The sequence below is a fragment of the Macrobrachium nipponense genome, chromosome 4 (assembly GCF_015104395.2).
Source record: "Macrobrachium nipponense isolate FS-2020 chromosome 4, ASM1510439v2, whole genome shotgun sequence".
NCBI classification, from domain to species: domain Eukaryota; kingdom Metazoa; phylum Arthropoda; class Malacostraca; order Decapoda; family Palaemonidae; genus Macrobrachium; species Macrobrachium nipponense.
Window position 1 is genome coordinate 51,586,377 of NC_061100.1, and position 24,506 is coordinate 51,610,882.

General features: G+C 42.3%; 1 protein-coding gene across 5 annotated transcripts in view; it reads left to right on the forward strand.

The window, feature by feature from the left end:
* Window positions 1–24,506, forward strand: part of LOC135210925 (protogenin B-like) — a 677,376-nt gene that overhangs the window by 546,206 nt on the left and 106,664 nt on the right. For all 5 annotated transcript variants that reach the window (XM_064243892.1, XM_064243894.1, XM_064243893.1 and 2 more), the window contains one exon: window positions 12,371–12,501. In XM_064243892.1, the coding sequence (XP_064099962.1) occupies window positions 12,371–12,501 (131 nt within the window). The remainder of the gene's footprint in view (window positions 1–12,370; window positions 12,502–24,506) is intronic.

Consider the following 24,506-nt stretch of genomic DNA (forward strand, 5'->3'; position numbering starts at 1 on the left):
AGTCATCCCCCATAGTAGCGTTGTTCCTGCGTCTCTTTCCTTTTCTTCCATTGATTCGTTGATGGAAGTTTTGGGAGGCCACCAGGCTAATGTTTGTAATGTAGCCCCTTCTTTCTTGGGAGTTTATTTGACTCCCGAGAAGGGTGAGGCTTTTTCATCAATCTCTTCTCTTCCAGAGTTGGAGGCATCCAAAATGGCGGCAATTTGGAAGACGCTCGGGCTAGGGGGTCCCCCGTCCTTGGAGGAGTTGCTAGCGCATTTTGTGGAGGCTCGCATCCCCCCTTCCTGGTCTGGCCAGGCCATCCCCCCTCCTCCTGGCCTTGTCTTCTTGGGTAGCAGAAGTCGGCCATCTTATATTGCTCCACCAGTGTCTGCTGCCGCTTCTTCGAGTCGGAGTGACGCTGTGGCATCAGCCTCATCGATGACGTCACGGGATCCGTCTTTGTGTATGCCTCTGCCAGTGGCGTTTGATTCCCCCTTGCACTGATAGGAAGCCGTGACTTCACCACCACTTGTGACACCGCTCACATCGATGACGTCTCTCCCAGTCGTCTCCTCTCTCTTCTCAGCTATGATGTCATCCCTGCTGCCCTGTTCACTACATCTCCCTTCCTTGTCATCGGAGCCTTCTCTGGCACATCAGTCTGAGGTCGTATGCCAGGCAGTGCTTCAGAGGTTGGACTCTGTTTTGGATGTGAAGTTGGCTGCCTTAGCGGTTAGGAGGACTGGTAGGAAATGTGTTGCTTCGTCCCCGCCTCCTGAGAAGAGTGCGCATAAGAAACCAGTGCTGTCTTCCTCTCCCTCTTCCCCCTCTATGCTCCGTCGGCGTATCAATCGTTGGAAGGCTAAGGACTTTGCCCTTCCTTCGCTTACGAGGGAGGAACAACGCAGTCCTGTTCCCGAGAGTACTGTTGTTTTGGGCAGTGTTAGTGCTCCTTCTCGTGTGCAATCTGCAGGGGATGCTTTGTCCTCTGCCGCGAATCGCGATCGTGTTACCCCACCCCCACCCCCCTGCCCGTGCATGTGATGTAAGTGCTCCTTCTACTCCAAGGCTTGTTTGTCTCTAAGAATCTCGAAGGCGCCTGTCAAGAGGTCGAAGGTAGTGAGCGCAGAGTTGGTGCAGCAGGAGTGTTTGCCTGCCTCTCTCACTGGTACTTCCAAGGGTTCGATTCTAGGGGATTCTCCTTCGATCTCGAGTGTTCGGGTTTCCCCCCATGTCACGTACAAACGTCGGCCATGCCCGTGACCATTTATGGACGTGTTGAGTCATCTGTTGAGGTAAGTGATGTTCCTAGTGTTATAGTGGGTTCGTCTCGGAAGCTGACGCATGGACCCAGCCCAGACAGGTTAGCTGGCGTTTCGGGCTGCTTGGCTGCTAATCTTTCCGTTAATTTTGGTGGGGAAGGTGCCTTAGAAAAGCGTACACATCCTTCTCGTCATCGGTCTCCGTTGCCGGAGCAGGAGGAGGGAGACACGCAAGTTTTTTCTTCCTTTTTGGAAGTTGTTGATCTCATTCGTGGGTTTAACAATTTGGAAAGTAGGACTCAGGCTCAGTTGTTTTACACTCCTTCTTGCTGGACCCCAAATCATCCCTTCAGCTTCCTTTGTCGGGGCACGTTCAGTCGGTCTTTCAGAAGGTTAACGCCTCTGTTTCAGACTGGGACGGTTCGCTTCGCTCTAGGGGCTCTACCAAACTACTACCCCTGCCTCTCACGAGACATAGGAAGTACTATGCTACGAGCTCTGCTTTTTTGTTGTCAGGCCATCTTAACCCAGACGTCATTTGCCTGAAGTCGGGATTGACTTTGGAACAGGTGAGGTTGGTGGCTCCGTCCTTGTCTCCGCAAGATGCCTCAGCATTGGAATCTACGGTGGCCTCCATGTTGCAGACAGTATCATGACTGGACTTCTGGTCTGTGGTTATTGCCAAGATAGCTTCCGACAGGTCCCCGGAGGGTTGGTGAGTGCATCCTCGCTTGCCAGTCTGTTGCAGTCCGGGGGCAAGGCGTGTTCATATATGGCTCACCTTGGTGCTAATTTATGGGCTAATCTACTTCTGATTAGAAGGGACGCAGCTTTGTCTAGGATGGAGAGATCAATCGACACCAAGTCCTTGCTGGCATTGAGGAATGGAGATCTGTTGGAGTCCCAATTTTTGTTTCCTTGGACAGAGCTCAAGAATGCGATAGACCGGCGCTGGACTGACACCAAAGGCAGACTAGTGCACCAGGCTGTGTCTAAGTCGGAGTCTCGTCCTCGGAGACGTCCGGCTCATCCTCCTCCCCCCCCTGTCCAGCAGCAGTCAAGGAGAGTGCCTGGTAGGCTGTCAAGGACCTCGAGTTTGGCAGGGCCTTCCCATTCGACACAGCCTAAGTCAGAAGATCAACGCCCCTTTTGCTCTCGTTCCTTTAAGCCAAGAAGGGGCCCAAGGGGCAGAGGTAAAGGGGGCTGTCGATAGGTTAGGCGCCTCTCCTGCTCTTGTGCCACGGGTGGGGGTTGCCTGGTGAGCCATTGGGCCAAGTGGAAGAGTTATGGGGCGGAGAAGTGGGTGGTAGATGTCCTTCGGATGGGATACCTACTGCCATTTGACTTCTCTCCTCTGTCGGACAAGGCATAGCTCAGGAAGGCATATCTTCCAGATTCTCTGAAGTTCTTGTCTCTTCAGGAGGAAGTGCAGAAAATGCTGGACAAGAATACGATAGAGGAAGTAGTGCAACCGCCTCCAGGGTTTTACAGTCACATCTTGGTGCCCAAGGCGTCGGGAGGATGGAGGCCTGTGATTGACTTATCCACCTTGAATCACTTCATCAGGAAGACACGGTTCAAGATGGAGACCCCGCACTCGGTGTTGGCAGCCGTGAGGAAAGGCGACTTCATGCTGTCGATAGACTTAAGGGACGCATACTTCCAAATCCCTGTTCATCCCAAGTCCAGGAAGTTCCTTCGCTTTTCTCTTGGGGACAAGGTCTTCGAGTTCAAAGTCTTGTACAAGCTTCAGGCTGACGACAGCCCCTCAAATGTTCACAAGGGTCTTCTCTCTCGTGTCAAGTTGGGCCCATGCTAAGGGATCCATTTGCTGAGGTATCTTACGATTGGTTAGTCTTGGCAGTTTCCAAGGAAAAGCTGCTGCAGCACAGGGATCGTCTACTTCGGTTCTGTCTGGAACTGGGCATATTAGTCAACCAGGAAAAGTCGAACCTCGTACCCACTCAAAGGATTCTCTACCTAGGCATGGTCATCGATGCAACAGTGGCAAAAGTTTTCCCGTCGGATCAGAGATTGGAGAAGTTGCGGTCGGTGGCGCGCAACTTTCTGTCAGAGTCACATCAGTCAGCTCATCAGTGGCAGGTTCTTCTGGGAGTGTTGTCTTCCCTAGAGAAGCGTCTTCATTTTTGGTCTCTGCAGTAGAGACTGGGAGAATTCTGGTCTCCGGCAGGGGACTCTCCCCTGTTAATGGTTCCTCTGTCTATGGAAGTAAGAGAAGACCTTCGTTGGTGGTTGGACGACCAGAATCTGTTGAAGGGTGTCCCTCTGCGTTCTCTTCCACTGGACTTCCTTCAGTTCTCGGACGCCTCCCTCGCAGGTTGGGGGCCTCATTTAGGCGGGCTCATCGCTTCAGGTGTTTGGAGTTTGGAGGACAAGCAGCAACATATCAACGTCTTGGAGTTGAAGGCGACTTTCCTGGGTCTGAAGGAGTTTGGGGGGGAAGGTAGAGGGTCATTCTGTCGTTCTCATGTCAGTGTATGTGAACAAACAGGGAGGCCTGGTTTCACGTCAACTTCACGCCTTGACCGTCGAGGTTCACCAGTGGGTGGTCGGCAATTTGGTAGAGCTCTCAGCCAGGTATATCCCAGGAAAACGGAATGTGGTCGCAGACAAACTCAGTTGCTGGGATTAGATCCTAGGCACAGACTGGTCCCTTCATCAAGTGGTGGCAGACAAGCTTTTCCAGATTTGTGGGAGACCCATGCTGGACCTTTTTGTGACATGCTTCAACAGAAGCTGGAGGTGTTCTGTTCAGTGGTTCCAGATCCTTTAGCATTGGCAGAGGATGCATTCCAACATCCCTGGGACAACCTGGAGATTTATGCCTTCCCTCCGTTTTGTTTGATCCGTCAGGTTCTGAACAGGCTGATGAGTTCACAGGAGAGACTATGCTCCCTGCAGCCACTGTTGAGAATTTAAGGGCCTCTAAGTTCTTGAGATAGTGGCGTTTAAATACTGCTGGAGATTTCCAAACCGTATATTTCTTCAGGTCTTCGAAATTCATATTGTGAAAATAGTTAATGGAGGTAGCCACTGCTCGGATGTCATGGACATGTGGGACTGAATCCAGGTTGGCCTGTTTAATAAAGTAGAGTATTTGTTGTTTAATACCTTTAAGAGAAATCATACCACCTTTCTCTCTAATGAAAAGGGGGCCTGTAGATTTTTCGGAAGTCCTGGCCAAAAAGGATTTAAGGTTAACGACAGGACACAATGATGCGTCCTGTGTCAGAGGAATAATTTTCCATGGAGCCCATCTGTTTTGTGGGTCCTCATTCTTAGCCAAGAACTTCCGATCTGGGGATAGTAATACTTCACCTGACGGGAGGAATTCAACATGATCTGGATTTCTAGAGAGAGCCAAGAGTTCAGATATTCTGGCACCTGAAGCCAGGGCCATTAAGAATAAGGTCTTTCTAAGAAGGGTTATATATGAGCATGACTCATTAGCAGTGTCTGAGGCTAATTTAAGTACGTCATTCAAAAACCAAGAGACCGTATGAGGGCGGTCTATTGGTCTCAGACGGGCGCATGCTCTTGGAATCAAAGAGAAGTATGAATCTGACAAGTTAATATTAAAGCCAAGCTGAAAAATCTTCCTTAAGGCCGATTTGATCGTAGTAATGGTACTAGCGGCCAGGCCTTTCTCAAATAGAGTTCTAAAGAACGAAATTGCCAGATTTGTAGTCATATTTTGAGCAGCTAAATCTTTTAGAAAAATGGCCAATTTCTTTACTGCTGAATCATACTGCCTGAGCGTTGATTCTCTTTTATCTGATTCTATGAATAAGATGTTCAGTGGATCAATACTAGCGTCCTTTTGGGCTGCAAACTTCATGAAGGCCATAAAGTTAGGGCACTCAGAATTCTTGAGGAAGCTGACACAGTCTGAGTTTGTACTACCTGTGTCAGTTCTGGACGGGGGATCCGTTTGTGCCGGAGATTCAGTTCTAGAAGAAGCGGAAACCAGTTGCTTTTTGGCCAGTTGGGTGCCACTAATGCTACCTGTCCTGTGAAAGATCTTAGCTTGTGCAGGACCTTCAGCAGAATATTCACCGGTGGAAATAGGTAAATCTTCTGCCAATTGTTCCAATCTATGGACATCGCATCTGTGGCATAAGCTAGAGGGTCCAGGTTGGGTGCCACGTAACATGGTAGTTTGTGATTGGATTCCGTGGTAAATATGTCTACTTGAAGGTCTGGGATTTGATTGCAAATCCACCGGAACGACTTCCTGTCCAGGGACCACTCCGATTCCAGCGGAGTTGTCCTGGAAAGTGCGTCTGCGATAACATTCTTTACTCCTGCCAGGTGAGTTGCTGACAGGTGCCAATGATTTTTCGCCGCCAACGAAAATATCGCAATCAATACGGGATTTAGTTTGCTTGACCTGGAGCCTCCTCTGTTTATGCAGTGGACTACTACTAAATTGTCTGAGACTAGCCTTATATGACTGTTTCTGGCCGGAGTCAGTCGCTTTAGGGTCAGGAAAACTGCCATCGCTTCTAGAATATTGATGTGGAACTGGCAGAACATAACCGACCACATTCCCTAGACTTTCTTGTATTGTGAGTATCCTCCCCAGCCGCTCAGAGATGCGTTTGTGTGGATGGTTAGAGACAGCGGAGGGAATTGCAGTGGTACTGACTTGGCCAGGTTCCAGCGTTCCGTCCATGGACAGAGCCTTTTTGTCAAAATGGGTGGAATTACAAAGATCTTGTCCCTGAGATTAATGTTGGCTCTCTTCCTCCAGACTCGATTGATATCCTTCAATCTGGCTTTCAATAGGACGTCCGTCACCGTCACCGACGCAAACTGTAGCGAACCTAGGATTCTCTCTTGGGTACGCCGAGAAGCCTTTTTGTTCTTGAGGAACTGTTTCGTAGCCGTTGCTATCTCCTTGACCTTCTTGGGTGGGAGAGATAACTTGTGCTTGTTTAGGTCCCATTGGATTCCCAGCCATTGGAAGCGGGAAGCTGGAACGAGCCGAGATTTTTCCTTGTTTATCTGGAAACCCAGAAATTCCAAGAATTTTATCACCTTGGCTGTTGCTTTGCGACACTCATCGACGCTGGCTGCCCAAATGAGCCAGTCGTCTAGATAGGCTACTAACATTACCCCTTGAGTTCTTAGTTCTTGAACTATCGTCTCTCCTAATTTGGTGAATACCCGAACGGCATGACTCTGAATGAGTAAGCCTGCTTTCCTAGCTTGAAGCCTAGGTACGGAGAGAAGTTCTTTGCTATCGGAACATGATAGTAAGCGTCTGTAAGATCTATAGAGGTGGTGACGGCCCCACAGGGAAGTAAGGTCTGCACCTGCGAGACGGTCAGCATGCAAAATCTGTCGCAATGAATGTATGAGTTGAGACAGGACAAGTCCAGAATCACTCTTCTTTTGTCCGAGTCCTTCTTTGGGACACTGAACATACGTCCTTGAAACTTTAGGCGTTTTACTTTCTTTATAGCCTTCTTCTGTGGAGATCTTTGGTATAGTCTATAAGGTCTGCCGTTGGAATCTGGTAAAAACTGATTAGCAGAGGGGGCCCTTTCTCCCATTTCCACCCCAGACCTGTTGAGACTATACTGTGGGCCCATGGACTGAAGGTCCAATGGTCCCGGAAGAGATATAATCTCCCTCCCACCTGCGGGTTCTCACTGGCTGGCTGCAGGTCTGCTACCTCTGCCTCCGTGGAAACCTCTACCTCTTGGTCCGCCTCGTAGCCGGGCGCCACCTCTGGCCCTGCTACTTCCGGCATGCCTATTGTAGCCGTGAAATGCGTCTCGTGACTCATAGGAGGGGTTGAAGGCTGGGGAGGTCACTATGGCTGTCGAGGTCGAAGGCTGCTGAGCCGGCGGAGTTTGTACTAGGACAAACTGTTGCTGCGGTTGAGCCTTAGATAGATGTCGAAGGCTTACTGACCCGGGAGACCGGAACCACTTGCACAACTGCCTGAGGACGGGAGGGCTGGTAAGGATGAAATCTCCTTGGCCTCTTCTTGGGTCTGGATTGGTGTCCGGGGCCATCAAACTTCCTTTTGGAAGGAAGTCCCCAACGGACCCGAAGACTCTGGTTGGCTCTGGCTGCCTCATGAAAGACGTTGTTTTCCTTGTCTTTCGGGAACAAATTTTTGCCCCATATTGAGGACTTTATGAGTCTATTAGGCTCGTGCCTTATAGAGGCACTCGCCAGGATGTACTTCCTGCATCCTCGTCTCGCCATAACGAAATCGTACAGGTCCGTTTGGAAAGTCTGTAGCAGAGCTTTCGTAAGGACCCGGAACAACTGTTCTTCAGTGTAGGTTGATGCTACCAACTCCGCCGCAGTGACGGAGTTGATAGACCTTCCTAATCTGGTCCTTGCCTCGAATTCCGCTTTGACCAAGTGGTCCGGAATCCTAGGTAGCTTCTCGGTGAATACGGTGGAAGCGCAATCCGGATCAAGTTTACCTGCCGTAAACGTAGCCGGAGCGTCATTCCAGAACTCCACATCTGCGGGGAAGAGTAGAGAGGTAGCCTCTGTCTCTTTTAGTGCTGGTAAGGGCTTATCCTCCACCGCCGCTTGCATAGTTAGTTCTGCCACCTTGGATGTACAGGGCGACGGAACTCTGTTTGGGGTCACAAACATTGTAAAGCCACCTTTATGGGGCGTTAGTTTGGTGTTAACGCAACCCCAGTCGGAGAGGGTGCGAACCCAAACAGCTTGAGCTTAATCCCTAGGAAAGATCACTGTCTCCTTCGGGACCTTGTCTACTCTGACTAGTGCATGTTCTGCTAGTCTGACAAAACAAGGGAATGGGAATTGGAGACCCGGCGGGAAGAAGTCCTCCAGCAGACGGGTTTCGCACCCTTCAATTGTCAACTTCCCATCTGAGAATGGGGCTTGCAATGCTAACCGCCACGGGTTGTTATTGTCAAATGGCGGCAGCTTTGACGCATCCGGCACTGTCATGGACAGAGGCGGGGTTCCGGAATGGAGGAATCTGGTCATCATCTCCTCCAGGGGCCTGATCCTCTCGGTCAGGGACGTTATTGCCTGGCCTGAGGTATCTGAGCCTCAAGCCTCTCGTCAACCACTTCCCTAACCTTCGACATTAGAAGGTTAGCGAAGGCCTCCTGGTCAAATCTGGACTCCGTCGCCTTGGATTTGGCAGATTTGCCTCTCAACCCCTTAGGAGGGGGAGAATCCTTGGCAGCAGGCGACTTGGCAGTAGAAGTCGACGGCTGCGGGGCCGACGACGACTTAGTCGCCGCTGGCGGCGTTGGTTTCGATCCCTTTGGAAGGGATTTCGGTGTTACTGATTTAAGCTTGAGAATGACCGAAAGCGATCCTTCCCAAGCAGGGGTGGACTTAGAGAAGCCCCGGAAAGAAGAGGAAGAAGGAGGAGTAGGACTTAAGAGACTACCTGCCTCACTTACCTCCCCACCTACCTCCTCCTCGTTGGCCATTGGTTCATGGTGAAGCCTGATGGCCGCCACCTCTTCCGCCATCAGGTCGCAATCTTGTTCCTCCGGGATGGGCAGAGTCGCCAGTCGGATGGATTCTATGATGGGGTCGGCAATGTCCGCCAGAACAGCTGTCGTAGCTGTGGCCCCCGGGTACAGAAGGGAGCACAGATCTTCAGCCAGGACGTACGGCTGTCCCGCTGGCGCATTCTTCCCAAAACCTGACACCCAACCCCTAAGCGCCACCCTTGCCTCATGCCGGAGGGACAAGGTAGCCTGTAAGAGAGGAAATCGAATTAACATTCCACTTGGGGAATAGTATCTTTAAGAAACTTCTTAAGTTATTGTAACAGAAATTCCATGCAGTTGACGCAGTAAGGATACTTACTTTCTCATCAGAGAGAATAGACACCATCTCATAGCAGACGGTGCACGCGTCCAGGTGCCAGACCATGTAGTGCTCAAGTTGTACGGCTCAATTTGCGTGCGACCGCCAGACTACATAGCCGTAGGTCCTTGCCGAGGGTAGAGGAGCACCCTACCGCTTGACAACGGACCATCTGTAAGTTGAAAATTTCTTATGAGTATTACAGTGGACCCCCCGTATTTGCGTTTTCCGGATTCGCGGACTCACACATTCGCGGATTTCTCTCAGGAAAGTTTCCCTGCATTATTCGTGGAAAATTCACGCATTCGCGGTATTTTTATATGAGAAATATCCACAAATTCCTGGTTTTTGTTATCAATTTCATCATAAAATGCACTTTTTGTGATAAAACTATTAAAAAAACCAAGTATGAAAATTTTTAGTGGTTTTTCTTAAGTTTTAACTAACAAAATAGGCTGTTTTTAGCATTTTTATGGGGGTTCCAAACATTCGCGGATTCTAACTATTCACGGGGGTGTCTGGTACGCATCCCCCGCGAATTAGGGGGGACTACTGTAGCACAAAACGCCGGAGTTAACTCGGCAAGAGCATGCACCTTAACCTAGATACTGGTTCAAGACTTATTCACTAAATGATTTCAACTCACTGAATGAATAAAAGAAAATCTCTGGGTGTATTTGCCTGCTCCTGATTCCGTCCTCGGAAGGTAGATGTATGTCCAGTATGTGGGATCTGAGACCTGCCGGATCGGAGAAGAGGAAGGACCTAATCTGTATTACGGTCGGCTGAATCAAAAGGCTACGAATTATCGTAGTCGAATACCTGACCCATCCACCGTCCCCACCGGAGTGGGGACGACACAAGAACGGAAACTGAGCTGCGGCAACTTAGTACAATACTCCGGCGGCGGGTGTGAGGGTGAGTGACACTCCGTTGGCACCTTAAAGGTCCGGAGATATCTACAGAGTAGTCCCCAGAGCTTAGCCTACTCAAAGTCTCATCTCTCATTGTCATAAGTAATGCCGGCGGAAACGGGCTGAAGCGAGCGGATCAGGGGAAGGTAATTCCTCTATCTGAACCTGAACGCATCTAGGGGGGAGCGTAACTCCCGGCCCGAATCCATAGCCGGGGGAGGACAACTGGGAGGAGAGACCACTGAGCGGCGGAGCAGTATAAATGTACGGTCCGGAGCGATGTCCGCTGGCTGGTGCTATACTAGACCGCTGTAAAGCCGGCGGAGCTATCTACTCGGAGACATAAGGGATTATATATAATGCCAGTAACCTCACCTCTCCAACCCCTCTCTTCCCCACTTAAGTGAAAAAGCTTGAGCGGTCGTTCATCGATAAGACTACTAGAACCGCGAGCTATAAGCGTCAGGTAGAGCCGAGCTGGGGAGGGGGGGTGGTATGTATGTGGGGTGGTCGGTCGTGATCGCCTGGCCACCAACCCGATCAGAGATAGACACCGATTGAAGGCTGTGTAGCCTACTACTACAGGGGTAGTAGGCCGACTGGGCCCATGGCCCGTCGTGATTGGTACAGCGACCGATTGGTGATCACTCTCAAACGGGAGGTCATGGCCTACTACTAAAGGTTATACTAAAGGAGGCTAGGCCAGGACGATATACATACCAGACCACTTAATCTACAGCAATACAATAAATTATATATAATAGTAATAATAATGAGGCATCATGGAAGAGTTGCAAAAGGAACATAAGGTGAAAGGAGAATACCTAGTATGGATCTAGCCTAACCTTCCGAGATCACTACGGAACCAGTCAGGTAGGGCAGATAACCTCCAAGAACATCATGGTGTGGACGGTGGCCCTCGACCAAACCTTCCAAATTCTAATTTTTCGACCTGGACAGGTAGGGAGGATAGGTCCAACAATATGATAAGAGAGAGATTCTCTATCCTTGATATCCTCCCCGCTAGCACCGTAGCACAGACAGGGGGAGAGGCATAAGGGTATAGGGGTAGGGACACCTGGCCTACCTTCCAAAACCTAGCCTAGGCTTGGTTGGGTAACCAGGGAGGGAAGCAACCCTTCCAACCTCTCAGTGATATGAAAATCATCAACGTGCATAAAATCAAATACCTATCTGGTTTGCCTTAAACAATAACGCATGCATGTCTCACATCGAGAGAGAGAGAGAGAGAGAGAGAGAGAGAGAGAGAGAGAGAGAGAGAGAGAGAGAGAGAGAGAGAGAGAGAACTCTCTCCTCTCCAATGATAAATACAATAGGCTACTAATAGCCTGACAAATTTACATATACAATATGTGATAAAATTACGCACAGAGAGGCACGAACACGCTCTTGAGAAGCTGGGGGGAAGCCAGAGGCTAGAATATAAATTAATCAACCCTTCTTTAAAAACCCTAGAGGACATCATGAGCGTGTTAGGCCTTCCTTCCGAACTAATCCGAACTCGGTCGGCTAAATAATTAAGTACGTGATACGAAAAAACATCACTGATGACTGTAATGAATATAAAATTAACAAAATTAAAATTAAAAGGGAAATACCGAGTAATAACAACACACATGCTCTGATGATACTCCCAAAAAGGCCGGATGAACTAGCGGTGCCCCCAAAGCGTTTTCTAAGGGGCTGAAGGCAACAAATGGAATGCATCGTAACGATAGAAATTACGAAAACACCAATTGGAATACTCAACTTAGATGAAGGAGGAAGTTTCACAGAGGACATCGCTGGATTCTGGATAAAGCACTAAGGGAGCTCTGAGACGTCTGTTGCGCTCACAATGCTAATTACAGGAATGAAGATGGCGGGCGGGTGGTAGTAGTAGTAGTAGCGAGAGCGAGCGGAAGGTAAGGGGAGTAGCCTTTGTAACGGCTCTTGCTGTGGGAGGGACTTTGAAGAGGAATCCTCTATGTTCGAGCTGAGGGTAGTAACTTCAGCATACCATGCTAGCTTTTTCTCTGGTATATTTAGGATCTATTTATATGTACTTAGAAAAGTGAGCTACAGGAACTTTTCACCGGCAGACACAGGTCAAACCCAGAAATGAGAGTAGTATTTGTAAGATACATGTGTATATGTATAAATTGCTAATGGTAAATGGGTTGTATTTTTGTTGATTTATTGAATGCTTTTACTAAAAATTTTATACCCCTTTTACCATATTTATGTGTAGCATAGTATATTTGTTTTTAAAATGAGATTTTGATAGCATTAGATATTAATTTAAAATGTGCAAGTCATGTCTTACTGCAGATTGACTTGGTTTTTTCTATTTACAGTGATATAACAGAAACGATCATAACAGGTTTGAAACCTTTTAGTACATACGAATTCAGTGTTCGTGCACATGAATCAGAAAAAATGTTTAGTGCATTTAGTCCTCCAGTGCAGGCAACAACTATGGATAATCGTAAGTACTTTTCTTTTGACAAGTGTTATGAATAAATTTTCTTGGTAAATTTACTTATTGGATTACAGGGTTAAACGTATGTGATCTTAATTTGGTAGAACTGAATTATGTGGCCATACAAAAGACAAACCTCTTATTTTGTTTTACCTCTACACAACTCTACACAAGGTTTGAAAGTCATTACTCTTTGGTAGAAAAAAAAAAAAAAATAAAACAGATTTTGACACGGAAAAAACCCAGTTTTGCTATTCACGGTGGAGTCCTCAAGGAGTTACCCCTCCATGGTGTGCCAGCAGTCTCCATGGTGACCAGACTAATATCAAAGAAATATATTTTAGCCTTGTCTTGTGGTCGGGTATTATGTCGTAGTGATCAACACTAGCACCTGTGATAGAATACAGGCAGTCCCCGGTTTATGATGGTTGCGGCTTACAACGTTTGAAGTTTATGATGCTTTTCACTTATATATTCATCAGGGTTACGATGCTTACCATGCCTACATGACGAAAGAAATGACTAAGTTTCTGGTTTTATATAGCCTTTACATTATGAATCTAGAATAATCTGGAGTAGGCTATACCCTATACTAGTACTAGGCAAAGAGAGAACAATCTAAGAAACATCATATTGTTGGTTTACTAAGAGGTAGTTTAGCCCAAATAACCTAGGATTAGATATAAGCAGTAACCTAGGCTTAATTAAATAACATTTTATATGACTAGGAGCTGATACTGATACGGTAGCCTATTGGTAAGGTTACATAGTAGTAGAGACCTTATGCAGCCTAAATCTTTAAAGGTGATGAAAACCCAGAACAGGCTGTAGAGCCTAAAAAACAGCATGGTTTATATTCTTAAAAGTTTTAAATAAGCCAATAAATAGGCAGTGACCTAGAATAGGTTGAGCGGGAATCTTCCAGGAAATTCTCTATTCCTAGTTTGATATACAGAATGGCCTCGATAATTGCGGGGGATAGGGCCCAGAACCCCCGTGATAAGTAAATACCCGTGTTATCCTGGTACCCCCCCTAAAAATTGCTTTAAACTGCCTACTTTAGTTCAAGCACCAAATATGTCTTCAACTATCACCTTAAACTAAATTCAAGACAGTTTCAAAGTTATTCTTTCCTATCTTCAATTTCCCCTTCATCAGATCAGCAAACAAAAGTATATTACCTAACAAATCCTCTCTATTTTCATGATTTGGCTGCTGCACCAAACTAAAAGTACATAGTATATCTATTTTGTGAATGAACATATTTATGATAAAAAAAACATGATTTATTGTAAAGATTACAGCACCTATTTAATATTAATGTATAAACAGCAAAATACAGCAATAAAAATCTAGTTTTGTCTTTTGTTTACGTTTAGAATCAGCTGATGGACGTTTATTACCAAAAGAATTATTTTGGAAAACAATTTAGTTACTAAAAGAAACTAATTTATTAATAGAATTATTTTTTTTAACTTTGTACGTAATAGTTTATGAAATTATGATACAGTAATTCATATTTCATTGAGAGAGAGAGAGAGAGAGAGAGAGAGAGAGAGAGAGAGAGAGAGAGAGAGAGAGAGAGAGAGAGAAGCTTGGGAAGAGAGTAACTGTTGAATAGCTTGAGAGAGCAGCTTAGCTCGAGAATAACATAATGAAATTTGTATTTTAAATATTTTTATGGTGATAAGAAATGAAACATGGATAGTGATAAGATATTCTCTTGTAGTATACTGTTATAATGTGATAATCATTGAGTCAACTATAAAAGTTGTGTTGAAGCAGTTTCGTAAATCACAGAAAGAATAAAAGATCATTTTGTTCTTTTATTATGATAATAATAGATCAGTATTATAGTTTTTTCTGTAAGAGAGAGAGAGAGAGAGAGAGAGAGAGAGAGAGATTTTGCTATTTACATTCATAGTATTTGAAAATTTGTAAATGAGTGTATCCTAAAAATGCATTTAGTCATGAAAAGAAGAAAACACAGTAATTAGTGAATCTTGCTCTATGATAAAATTCGTGATTTTGTTAATTTTCCGGGATATACGTAGTATTTGGGCTCCACAAAAAAGTAAGTAAAGTGATTTATGACAGAATTTAGAGGATACTTACGTAAAAATACATCGGTAGTTTGTAGAACGGTGTAACCACTATCACATTGTGTAAAGATAGTATATATGAGCGAGACTAGGTTTGGTAACATCACGGTGGTCATACATATTTTTTTCGTGAATGAATATAAGTACATTTATGATAAAAAAAATAGTTACTGTACTGCTTAGAGTACCATACTGTAATATTAATGTAATCACATCAAAATAAAGTAATCATTGCATGCTGTAAACATGTAAAGTGTATTTTTGTCTTTTGAAAAATGCATTCCCCAAGGAATTATTCCTTGAAGAGGCTTTTTATTATGAAGATATGCCAATAATATATAAGATATGCGTTTTATTATGAATATATGACAATAATATATAAAGTAAAAATGGTTTTATTACGTTTACGCTTCTTCGCCGATCGCGAACAACAATACGATAATCTATGACAATTATCGTTTGTATGACTGCAGTGTTCAGAGAAGTTGATTACGTTTTACGAAAACAATAATGAAGTTCGAATTGAAAATTAATGTTTTCCTAAATGTTATTACTACTGTAATTACACTACTACTATTAACATTTCTAAAAGGTTAAGAATGACAAAGGTGCTGTTAAGTGTGTAACTCAATGTTTACATTTCTGCTAGCTGCTCAACTACAATTTGATGTCAATGATGTGGGATTATTCCATGAATAGGCTATATATTATGAAGATATGCCAATAATATGTAAGGTGAGAATGGTTTTATTACCTTTATTGTCAGTTAATATCATAATGTGAATCTGTTCATGCATTTGTTGGTTATCGGAACCAGACGAGGCTTAGCCTAGCCTACCACGGATTCATACCAGCGATAAACTGAGAAGTGGTCCAAGGAAAAACCTGTGATTAACTGAATCCGGGATTGCTGATCCACGACTAAGCGAGGCCCCACTGTACATTATTTTAGAAGTGTAACCTAAAACAATAGACAGGCAGTCCCTGGTTATTGGCGATCTGGTTTTATGGAACTTGTCTAGCGTCATAAAATCTGCGATTTATGGCGCCATAACGGGCCGAGTTCTGGTTATCAGTGCCATTGGGTTCTTATGGTGTGCCATAAGGGTGCTTATGGCACGCCATAAGTGTTCTTATGGCGCCAATACCATAAGCACCATTATGGCGCCATAAATCTATGGCTGTCAAAACTAACTTAAACCTCAAGGGCATAATTTAACATAGATTTCTAATATAGTGTATTACAAATATGGAAACCATATGAGGAACTGCAGAGGTGTCACTATAAGGCTGCTACTATGAAGGACCCTCAGTTAAAGTGTTCTGTATTAAATTGCTTGGTTTGCTTTTTGCCAGTGGGTATGGCCCTTACCGCCTGCCATTAGTATAGTCCATGTAAAACACAAGGAAAATTTGCTTGGTCGCCAGATATGTACGAAACTTGTATGAGTCCTAGGGTTCAGTAGGGGTAAGGAAAGGGAGATTATAGCTTTTCGACAGAACTCTGGCAGCAAATGGTTAACCCTTTCACAGAACAAGATTTATATTTGGGCCAGAACCCAGTAACATCAGTCCCCAGTACCTCCCAGGTGATTTTATTTTGGGCCGAAGCCCAGTAGCATCAGTCCCCAGTACTTCTTAGGTTAACCCTGCAGAAGAAGTAGAGGAATCTTTACATGGGGTTGACATTCTTACTGTGGAATATGAAATGAACATTACCGTTGAAATGGCTCCGCTGAACTCAGTTGGATCAGGGGCACAAATTTCAGGTAGTCTTGTGAGAAACCTTCTAGAAGGAATTCTATCCCCCATGCAGCGATGAAGCTGAAGAGTCTCTCCCCAAGAGGGATGCTAGGATCCATCTAATTCTGACTGAAATTACTATATTTTCGGAGGGGTATTGTAACTTACTCAGGACTTCTGCTCCATTGTTAGCAAGCAGTTACAGTTCAGTTGTTGAAGTCTGGTCAAAGTGCACAAGCTTCCCCAAAAGGGATACACAGTTGTGGCATTAGATCAATTCCTTAAGGAAATTATGAATAATATAAAAAAAGGAAATGTCCTTGCCACAGAACAGCAATACATAAAGGATATGATGCATGATCCTGAAAAGGAATTTAAGTCTTCATGTACATTCCAAAGTGTAAAAGTACTGAATCCTGTAACCCAAAAGTGAGAGGGAAGGCAAATACTGCCCAAATAAGGAATTCCTATTATAAACCACTAAAACAGGTTTTGTCATATTTGGTAGTTGCTGTAGAGTCCTCAAAAGAGTTACCCTCCATGGTGTGTGTCAGTGTCAGCACCCCATGGTGACTAGACTAATATCAAATAACTATCTTTTAGCCTGGTCTTGTAGCCAGGTATTATGCCATAAGGATAAACACTATGACACATGATAGAGTACAGTGGTACCTCGTTTGTCAAACATTTCTTATGTCAAACTTTTTGTTTTTTGAACAAAATTTTCTAGAAAATTTTGTATCGTTTGTCGAACAAATCCTCGTACAGTGGAACTTTGACATACAAAAGTCCCTACTTATGAAAAATCCAAGTTACGAAAGCAAAGACGAAGATATTTTTGCTTCTGTATACAAAAGTAATTCAGGTTGCGAAATGGTGCACTGTAAAGTCCGAGATTCGTCCGGACGGCCGAGAAAAATTTTAAAACTCGTGTGCCACCAAGTAGACTCGCCATTATCCTCCCGCTCTCCTTTTGGTTCCTGATGCTAGTCACCGCCGTAAGACCCTGCTCTCCTGTTGGTCAGCATCTGCCCCATCATCCCTCTACGTAAAGGTGTCTTTCGACCATTTCATCGCATCAGCGTCATCGTACACATGCATGCGGAATTCATTCATTCACATAAATTTCGTTTGTTAACCCTTAAACGCCGAGTGGACGTATTTTACGTCAACATTTTTTGTCTCTCGAGTGCTGACTGGACGTATTTTACGTCGACATACAAAAGTTTTTTTTAAAATTCGCGGAAAAATACTTATAGGCCTACCAGCCGAAAACTCTTGAATCACGCGCCTTTGGGGGATGCTGGGAGTTCACGGATCAAGGGGTTGTTTTGTTTACAATCGTTACGCAGGCACAAATTTCTTTCTTGCCGCACTAAAAAGTATCGGTGACACATCTCGGAAATTATTTCGTCACTTTGACATAATTTTTGTACCATTTTAAATTAGCTGTTACATGGAGTATTATATATGAAAATGTGCACATTTTTATGTAGAATACAACTAAAAATTGTAGCTTTTATCATTTTTGAGATATTTTCATATAAATAACAATAAGTGCCAAAATTTCAACCTTTGGTCAACTTTGACTCTACCGAAATGGTCGAAAAATGCAATTGTAAGCTAAAACTCTTATATTTTAGTAATATTCAATCATTTACCCTCATTTTGCAACAAATTGGAAGTCTCTAGCACAATATTTTGATTTATGGTGAATTTATGAAAAAACTTTTTCCTTACGTCCGTGTGGTAACTCTTCCGAAAAAAATCATACATGCAATTGTGGTAATGTTTGCACCATTCTAAAATTAGCCGTTAAATAAAGTTTTATATTTGGAAATGTGCACAATTTCATGCACAATACAACGAAAAACAACCCATTGTTGTAGCATTTATCAATTTTGAAATATTTTCATATAAAAAATGATAAGTGACAAATTTTCAACCTTTGGTCAACTTTGACTCTACCGAAATGGTCGAAAAACGCAATTGTAAGCTAAAACTCTTATATTCTAGTAATTATCAATCATTTACCTTCATTTTGCAACAAACTGGAAGTCTCTAGCACAATATTTCGATTTATGGTGAATTTATGAAAAAAATAACATTTTCTTTATGTCCGCTCTGTAACTCTTCTGAAAAAGTCATAGGTGCAATTGTGGTAATGTTTGCACCATTTTAAATTAGCCGTTACATAAATTTTTAGATATGAAAATGTGCGCAATTTCATTTAGAATACAACAATAAATAATTGAAGGTTGTAACTTCTCATTTTTGAAATATTTGCATATAAATCACGATGAATAGAAAAAAAACCACGTTCGGTCAACTTTTACTCTACCGAAATGGTCGAAAAACGCAATTGTAAGCTAAAAATCTTACAGTCTAGTAATATTTAGTCATTTATCTTCATCTTGAAACAAATTTGAAGTCTCTAGCACAATATTTAGATTTATGGTGAATTTAAAAAAAAAAATTTCCTTCCCCCGCGCGCGGATTCTCTGCCACAAATCTCCGAAATGCGTACGTCGCATTCTCGGAATATTTGCTCCATTTCATATTAGGCATTTCATAGAGTTTTATATATGAAAATGTGTGCAATTTCATGTAAAATGAAACGAAAAACATTTGAAGGCTGTAGCTTTTCTAATTTCCGAAATAATTGGATATAAAAAAAATATATAAAAAAAATCGACATTCGGTCAACTTTAACAAGTCAGATATGGTCAAAAACTGCAATTGTAAGCTAATACTCTTACAGTATAGTAATATTCAATCATTTGTCTTCGTTTTGAAAGAAATTGGAAGTCTCTAGGACAATATTTAGATTTATGGTGAATTTTTGAAAAAAATATTTGTTTACGTCCGCGCGTTATGAATTCATGCATTATATTGTGATAATATTTTCTCTGTGTTGCTTTTATTGTTTTACAATGTGTTATATACCAAAATGATCGCAATTTAGTGTACATTACAACGAAAGAAAATTAACTCGTTACCTTTAACCGTTTTGCGCATATCGTGATTTGAATACAATTATATATGAAATTTTGTTTTTGTGCTATCATATATTGCATTATTTACATATGATAATGATAATGTTTTTCATTTTTGATAGTTGCATACTAAACTTCAGGCAATGACAAAAAAAGGAGCCAAAAATGAACTCTTAATCTTGAAAACTAAGCCCGCTGTGATTTTTTGAAAAAAATATTTTTTCCACTTCAGTGCTCGCTCCGAGACTGCCTCGGCAGACAGAAGACGATTTTTAATATACCCTTTCGGCGTTTAAGGGTTAACATAATTTCGTGTTAGTGAATTCACTTTCTTTGTATACTTGTATACTTTATCGTAGTGATTTCGCTTTCTTTGTATACTTGTATACTTTATCGTGTTGTGTGTGAACTTAATTAACTTAGTTAGCCATGGGTCCCAAGAATGTTGCTGAAGTTCACGGAAAGAAGAGGATGCATTCTATGGAGATAAAGATGGAGATAATTAAAAAGTATGAAGCTGGCATGCGGTTAAGTGTGATCGTTGAGGAATACGGCCGAAATCCGTCTACGATAGGCACCATCCTTAAGCAGAAGGAGGCCATCAAAGCAGCTACACCTTCCAAGGGTGTGACTATTTTATCCAACAAGAGGAGCCAGGTGCATGATGAGATGGAGAGGCTGCTTCTTGTATGGATTAAAGACAAAGAAATCGCTGGCGATACAATAACCAAGATGGCAATCTGCCAGAAGGCCAGCGCTATTTTCAGTGATCTGATTGCCCAGGCCGAAGACGACAGAGGAGAAGGGACATTGACGGCAACCTCAGACTTCAAGGCTTCTCCGGGTTAGTTTGATGAATTCCGTAAACGGACTGGCATCCATCTGGTGGTGCGGCCAGCTCGGACACGAAAGCGGCCTAAGCCTTTATTAAGACGTTCGACGAGATGACAATCAAGGAAGGCTACAGTTCTCAGGAAGTCTTCAACTGTGACGAGACTGGCCTTTTTTGGAAAAAAAATGCCTCTTAGAACGTACATCACGGAGGAAGAGAGAAGGTACCCGGGCATAAGCCTATGAAAGACAGGCTTACATTTGCACTTTGTTCCAACGCCAGTGGGGATTGTAAGGTGAAGCCCCTATTTGTTTATCATTCCGAGACTCCTCAAGCCTTCAAGGCCCACAAAGTGCTAAAGGAGAAGCTTCCAGTGATGTGGAGGGCTAATGCAAAAGCCTGGGTAACGAGACTTTTGTTCACCGAGTGGGTAAATCAGTGTTTTGGCCCGACAGTGAAGAAATTCTTGGAAGAGAAGGGCCTCCCTCTGAAATGTCTGCTGTTGTTGGACAATGCCCCTGTTCACCCTCCTGGCCTCGAGGAAGATATCCTAGCGGAGTAATTTTTCATCAAGGTTCTTTATCTTCCGCCTAACACCAACCCTCTCCTTCAGCCCATGGACCGATACCACAAACCTCACCTTGCGTGAATTTTGGAAGGAGCATTTCGATGTTGTGATATGCATGCGACTCATTGGTCAAGCTTGGTAGGAGGTTTCGAGGCGAACCTTGAATTCTTCGTGGAGGATAAACTCTGTCCTGATGCCATATCCGCCTGAGAATTCGAGGGATTCAACGTGGGCGAAGCTGATGCAGATTCAAAAACAATTGGCGATCCTGAAACTGTTCCGCAACCAGATCTTGACGAGATCGTTGCACTTGGCAAGTCCATGGGCTGGTCGTCAATGAGGACGACATCAGTGACCTTCTCGAGGAGCACCAAGAGGAGCTTACGATGGATGACCTGAAGGAGTTAGAGGCCATGCAACATAACGTCGTTCAAGAAGAGTTCTCTAGCAGTGGCGAGGAGGAGGAGGAGGAGACCCTATGACAATGGCAGAAATTAAGGATTCTCTAGCTGCTTTTCATTAAGTGCAATCATTTGTAGAAAAGAAACCCCCGAAAAGGCTTACACAGGTCGTATGCTTGCGTAGTTCGATGACGTTTTCCCCGAGTTGTTTCAGGAACATTTTGAAAAGCAGGCAGAAGCAATCTTCCTTGTACAGTTATTTTTAAAAGAGGCCTTTAGTAGTAGCAAGCAAACAGGAAGATCCAAGTGATACGAAAAAACAAAAAGTTGAAAGTGATGAAGAAATTGAAATTTTGTAAAAAAAAAAAATGTAAAGTATAAAAAAGTTAAAAAAAAATTTAAAAATCAGAAAAAGGCAAAAAATAAAAAAATTTTATTTTAAGTTTTTTGTAAAGTTAAGTGTTAATGTTTACCGACATTTGTTAACCCTTAAATGCCAAAGCGGTATTTTAAAAGTCTTCTCCTGTATGCCAGCGGCGTTCGCGAGTGAGCGCCGAAGCGGAAATTTTTTTTTTTTTTTTGTAAATCACAGCACGCTTAGTTTTCAAGATTAAGAGTTAATTTTTGGCTTCTTTTTTTGTCATTGCCTGAAGTTTAGTATGCAACCATCAGAAATGAAAAAAATATCATTATCATATATAAATAATGGGATATATGAAAGCGCAAAAAAAAAATTTCATATATAATTGTATACAAATCGTGCTGTGAGTAAAACGGTTAAAGCTAATGAGGTAATTTTTTTTCATTGAATTGTAAACTAAATTGCAATAATTTTGGTATATAACACATTGTAAAACGATCAATGCAACACAGAGAAAATATTATCACAAAATGATGCATAAATTCGTAATGCGCAGACGTAAAACAAAGCAGTTTTCAAAAATTCACCTTAAATCAAAATGTTGTGAAATGAAGGTAATTGATTGAATATTACTAGACTGTAAGTGTTGTAGCTTACAATTGCAGTTTTCGACCATTTTGGTGGCGTTAAAGTTGACCAAAGGACTTATTTTTTCTATTTATCGTTATTTATAAGAAAATATTTCAAAACTGATAAAAGCTACAACTATGGGTTGTGTATTGTTGTATTCTACATGAAATTGCGCACATTTCCATATATAAAACTTTATGTAATGGCTAATTTAAAATGGTGCAAACATTACGACAATCGGACGAAAAAATTTCTGATTTATTCGGAAGAGTTACCGTGCTGATGTAAGGAAAAAGCTTTTTTCATAAAATTACCATAAATCGAAATATTGTGTTAGAGACTTCCAATTTGTTTCAAAAGAAAGGTAAATGATTGAATATTACTAGAATGTAAAAGTTTTAGCTTAAAATTGCGTTTTTTTACCATTTTGGTCGAGTCAAAGTTGACCAAAGGTTGAAATTTTGGCACTTATCATTATTTATATGAAAATATTTCAAAACTAATAAAAGCTACAACCATGGGTTGTTTTTTGTTGTATTCTACATGAAATTGCGCACATTTTCATATATAAAACTTTATGTAACGGCTAATTTAAAATGGTGCCAACATCACGACAATCGGACAAAAAAATTTCAGATTTTTTTCGGAAGTTACCGCATGGACGTAAGGAAAAATTTTTTTTTTTTCATAAATTCACCATAAATCGAAATATTGTGCTAGACACTTCCAATTTGTTGCAAAATAAAGGTAAATGATTGAATATTACTAGAATGTAATAGTTTTAGCTTACAATTGCGTTTTTTTTACCATTCGGTCGAGTCAAAGTTGACCAAAGGTTGATATTTTGGCACTTATCGCTATTTACATGAAAATATTTCAAAACTGATAAAAGCTACAACCATGGGTTGTTTTTTGTTGTATTCTACATACAATTGCGCACATTTTCATATATAATACTCCATGTAATGGCTAATATAAAATGGTGCAAAAATTATGTCAAAGTGACAAAATAATTTCTGAGATATGTCCCTGATGCTTTTTAGAGCGATAAGAAAGAAATTCGCGCTTGCGCGCCTAGGTAACAATTGTAAACAAAACAAAGCCTTGATCAGTGAGCTCCCAGCATCCCCCAAGGCGCGTGATTCAAAAGTTTTTGCCTAGTAGGCCTATAACTATTTTTCCGCAAATTTTTAAAAAACTTTTCTATGTCGACGTATCATACGTCCAATCGGCACCCAACAGACAATTTATATCGACGTTTAATACGTTCAATCGGCGTTAAAGGGTTAATGTGTTTTGTAAAGTTTAGTGTTAATGTTTTCTGCCATTTTTTAATGTGTTTCGTAAAGTTAAGTGTTCATGTTTTCTGCCATTTGTCCTCCTCCTTTGTCGCCACTTTCGGAGATCGCCTCACTGGAAAGGTAAGGTTCCACATTTTACTACATATGTACGTACAGTATTTCTTGTACCATGTACACTAATACACTTTATTTACAGGTACAGTAAAGGTTATGTTAGGTATTGAATGGTCCAGATTGTTGTATTTCATTGTTTATTGGTCATGTAAAACGTAGTTCTAGGTATGAAAAAATCAGGTTACGAAGGCTGCTTTGGAACGGATTAATTTTGTATCCTGAGGCACTACTGTACTTCGAACTGACTGGTTATGTAGTTTATACTTGTATTCGACGGCCTACTGGGTTTTACAAGTTAAACTGTATTATATTTTTCTTTTCCATTTACAATATATAGTTTAATGATAACCATATTCGACAAAATAAGTAAAAGTAAAAAGCATTTAATATAAAATTTAGTTTTCATTAAAACATTTAGCGTAAAAGATGTATAAAATCGTATGTAACAGCGGTGATGCCACGCCCAGCTGACTGGAAATTGAACGAGGGAGCGGTGATATGTTTAGGAGAGAAGGAGAAGTGAGAGTTAAAATATTACTGTATGTATGTAAAAGCAATAGCTATTCGGATAAAAAAGGGAATTTCCCAATAAATGTAACGTAATGATAAAATATGAAAACAATGAAATACAATACAGAAAAAAACAAGTCTTAATTAAGCCAGTGAAACAGTCTTAATTAAGCCAGTGTTCAGTGCACCAGGTGAGACTGTCTAGGTGAACAATATTAGCAAAATAGTAAATGAAAGAACAAAGCTTTTCACAATAAATTTTAGCATAAATGATTAATACAATTATTCGTCACTGCGGTAGTACACAGCTAACTTGAGGTAGAGGGTGGGAGCATTCATATTTTTGAGGAATAATGAATGATTTAAGTTGTCGTACATTGTGGTATTGTTGAGGAGATGAGACAGTAAAATCTTTACTACAATATGTACGTAGAAGCAGTACCAATTGACATA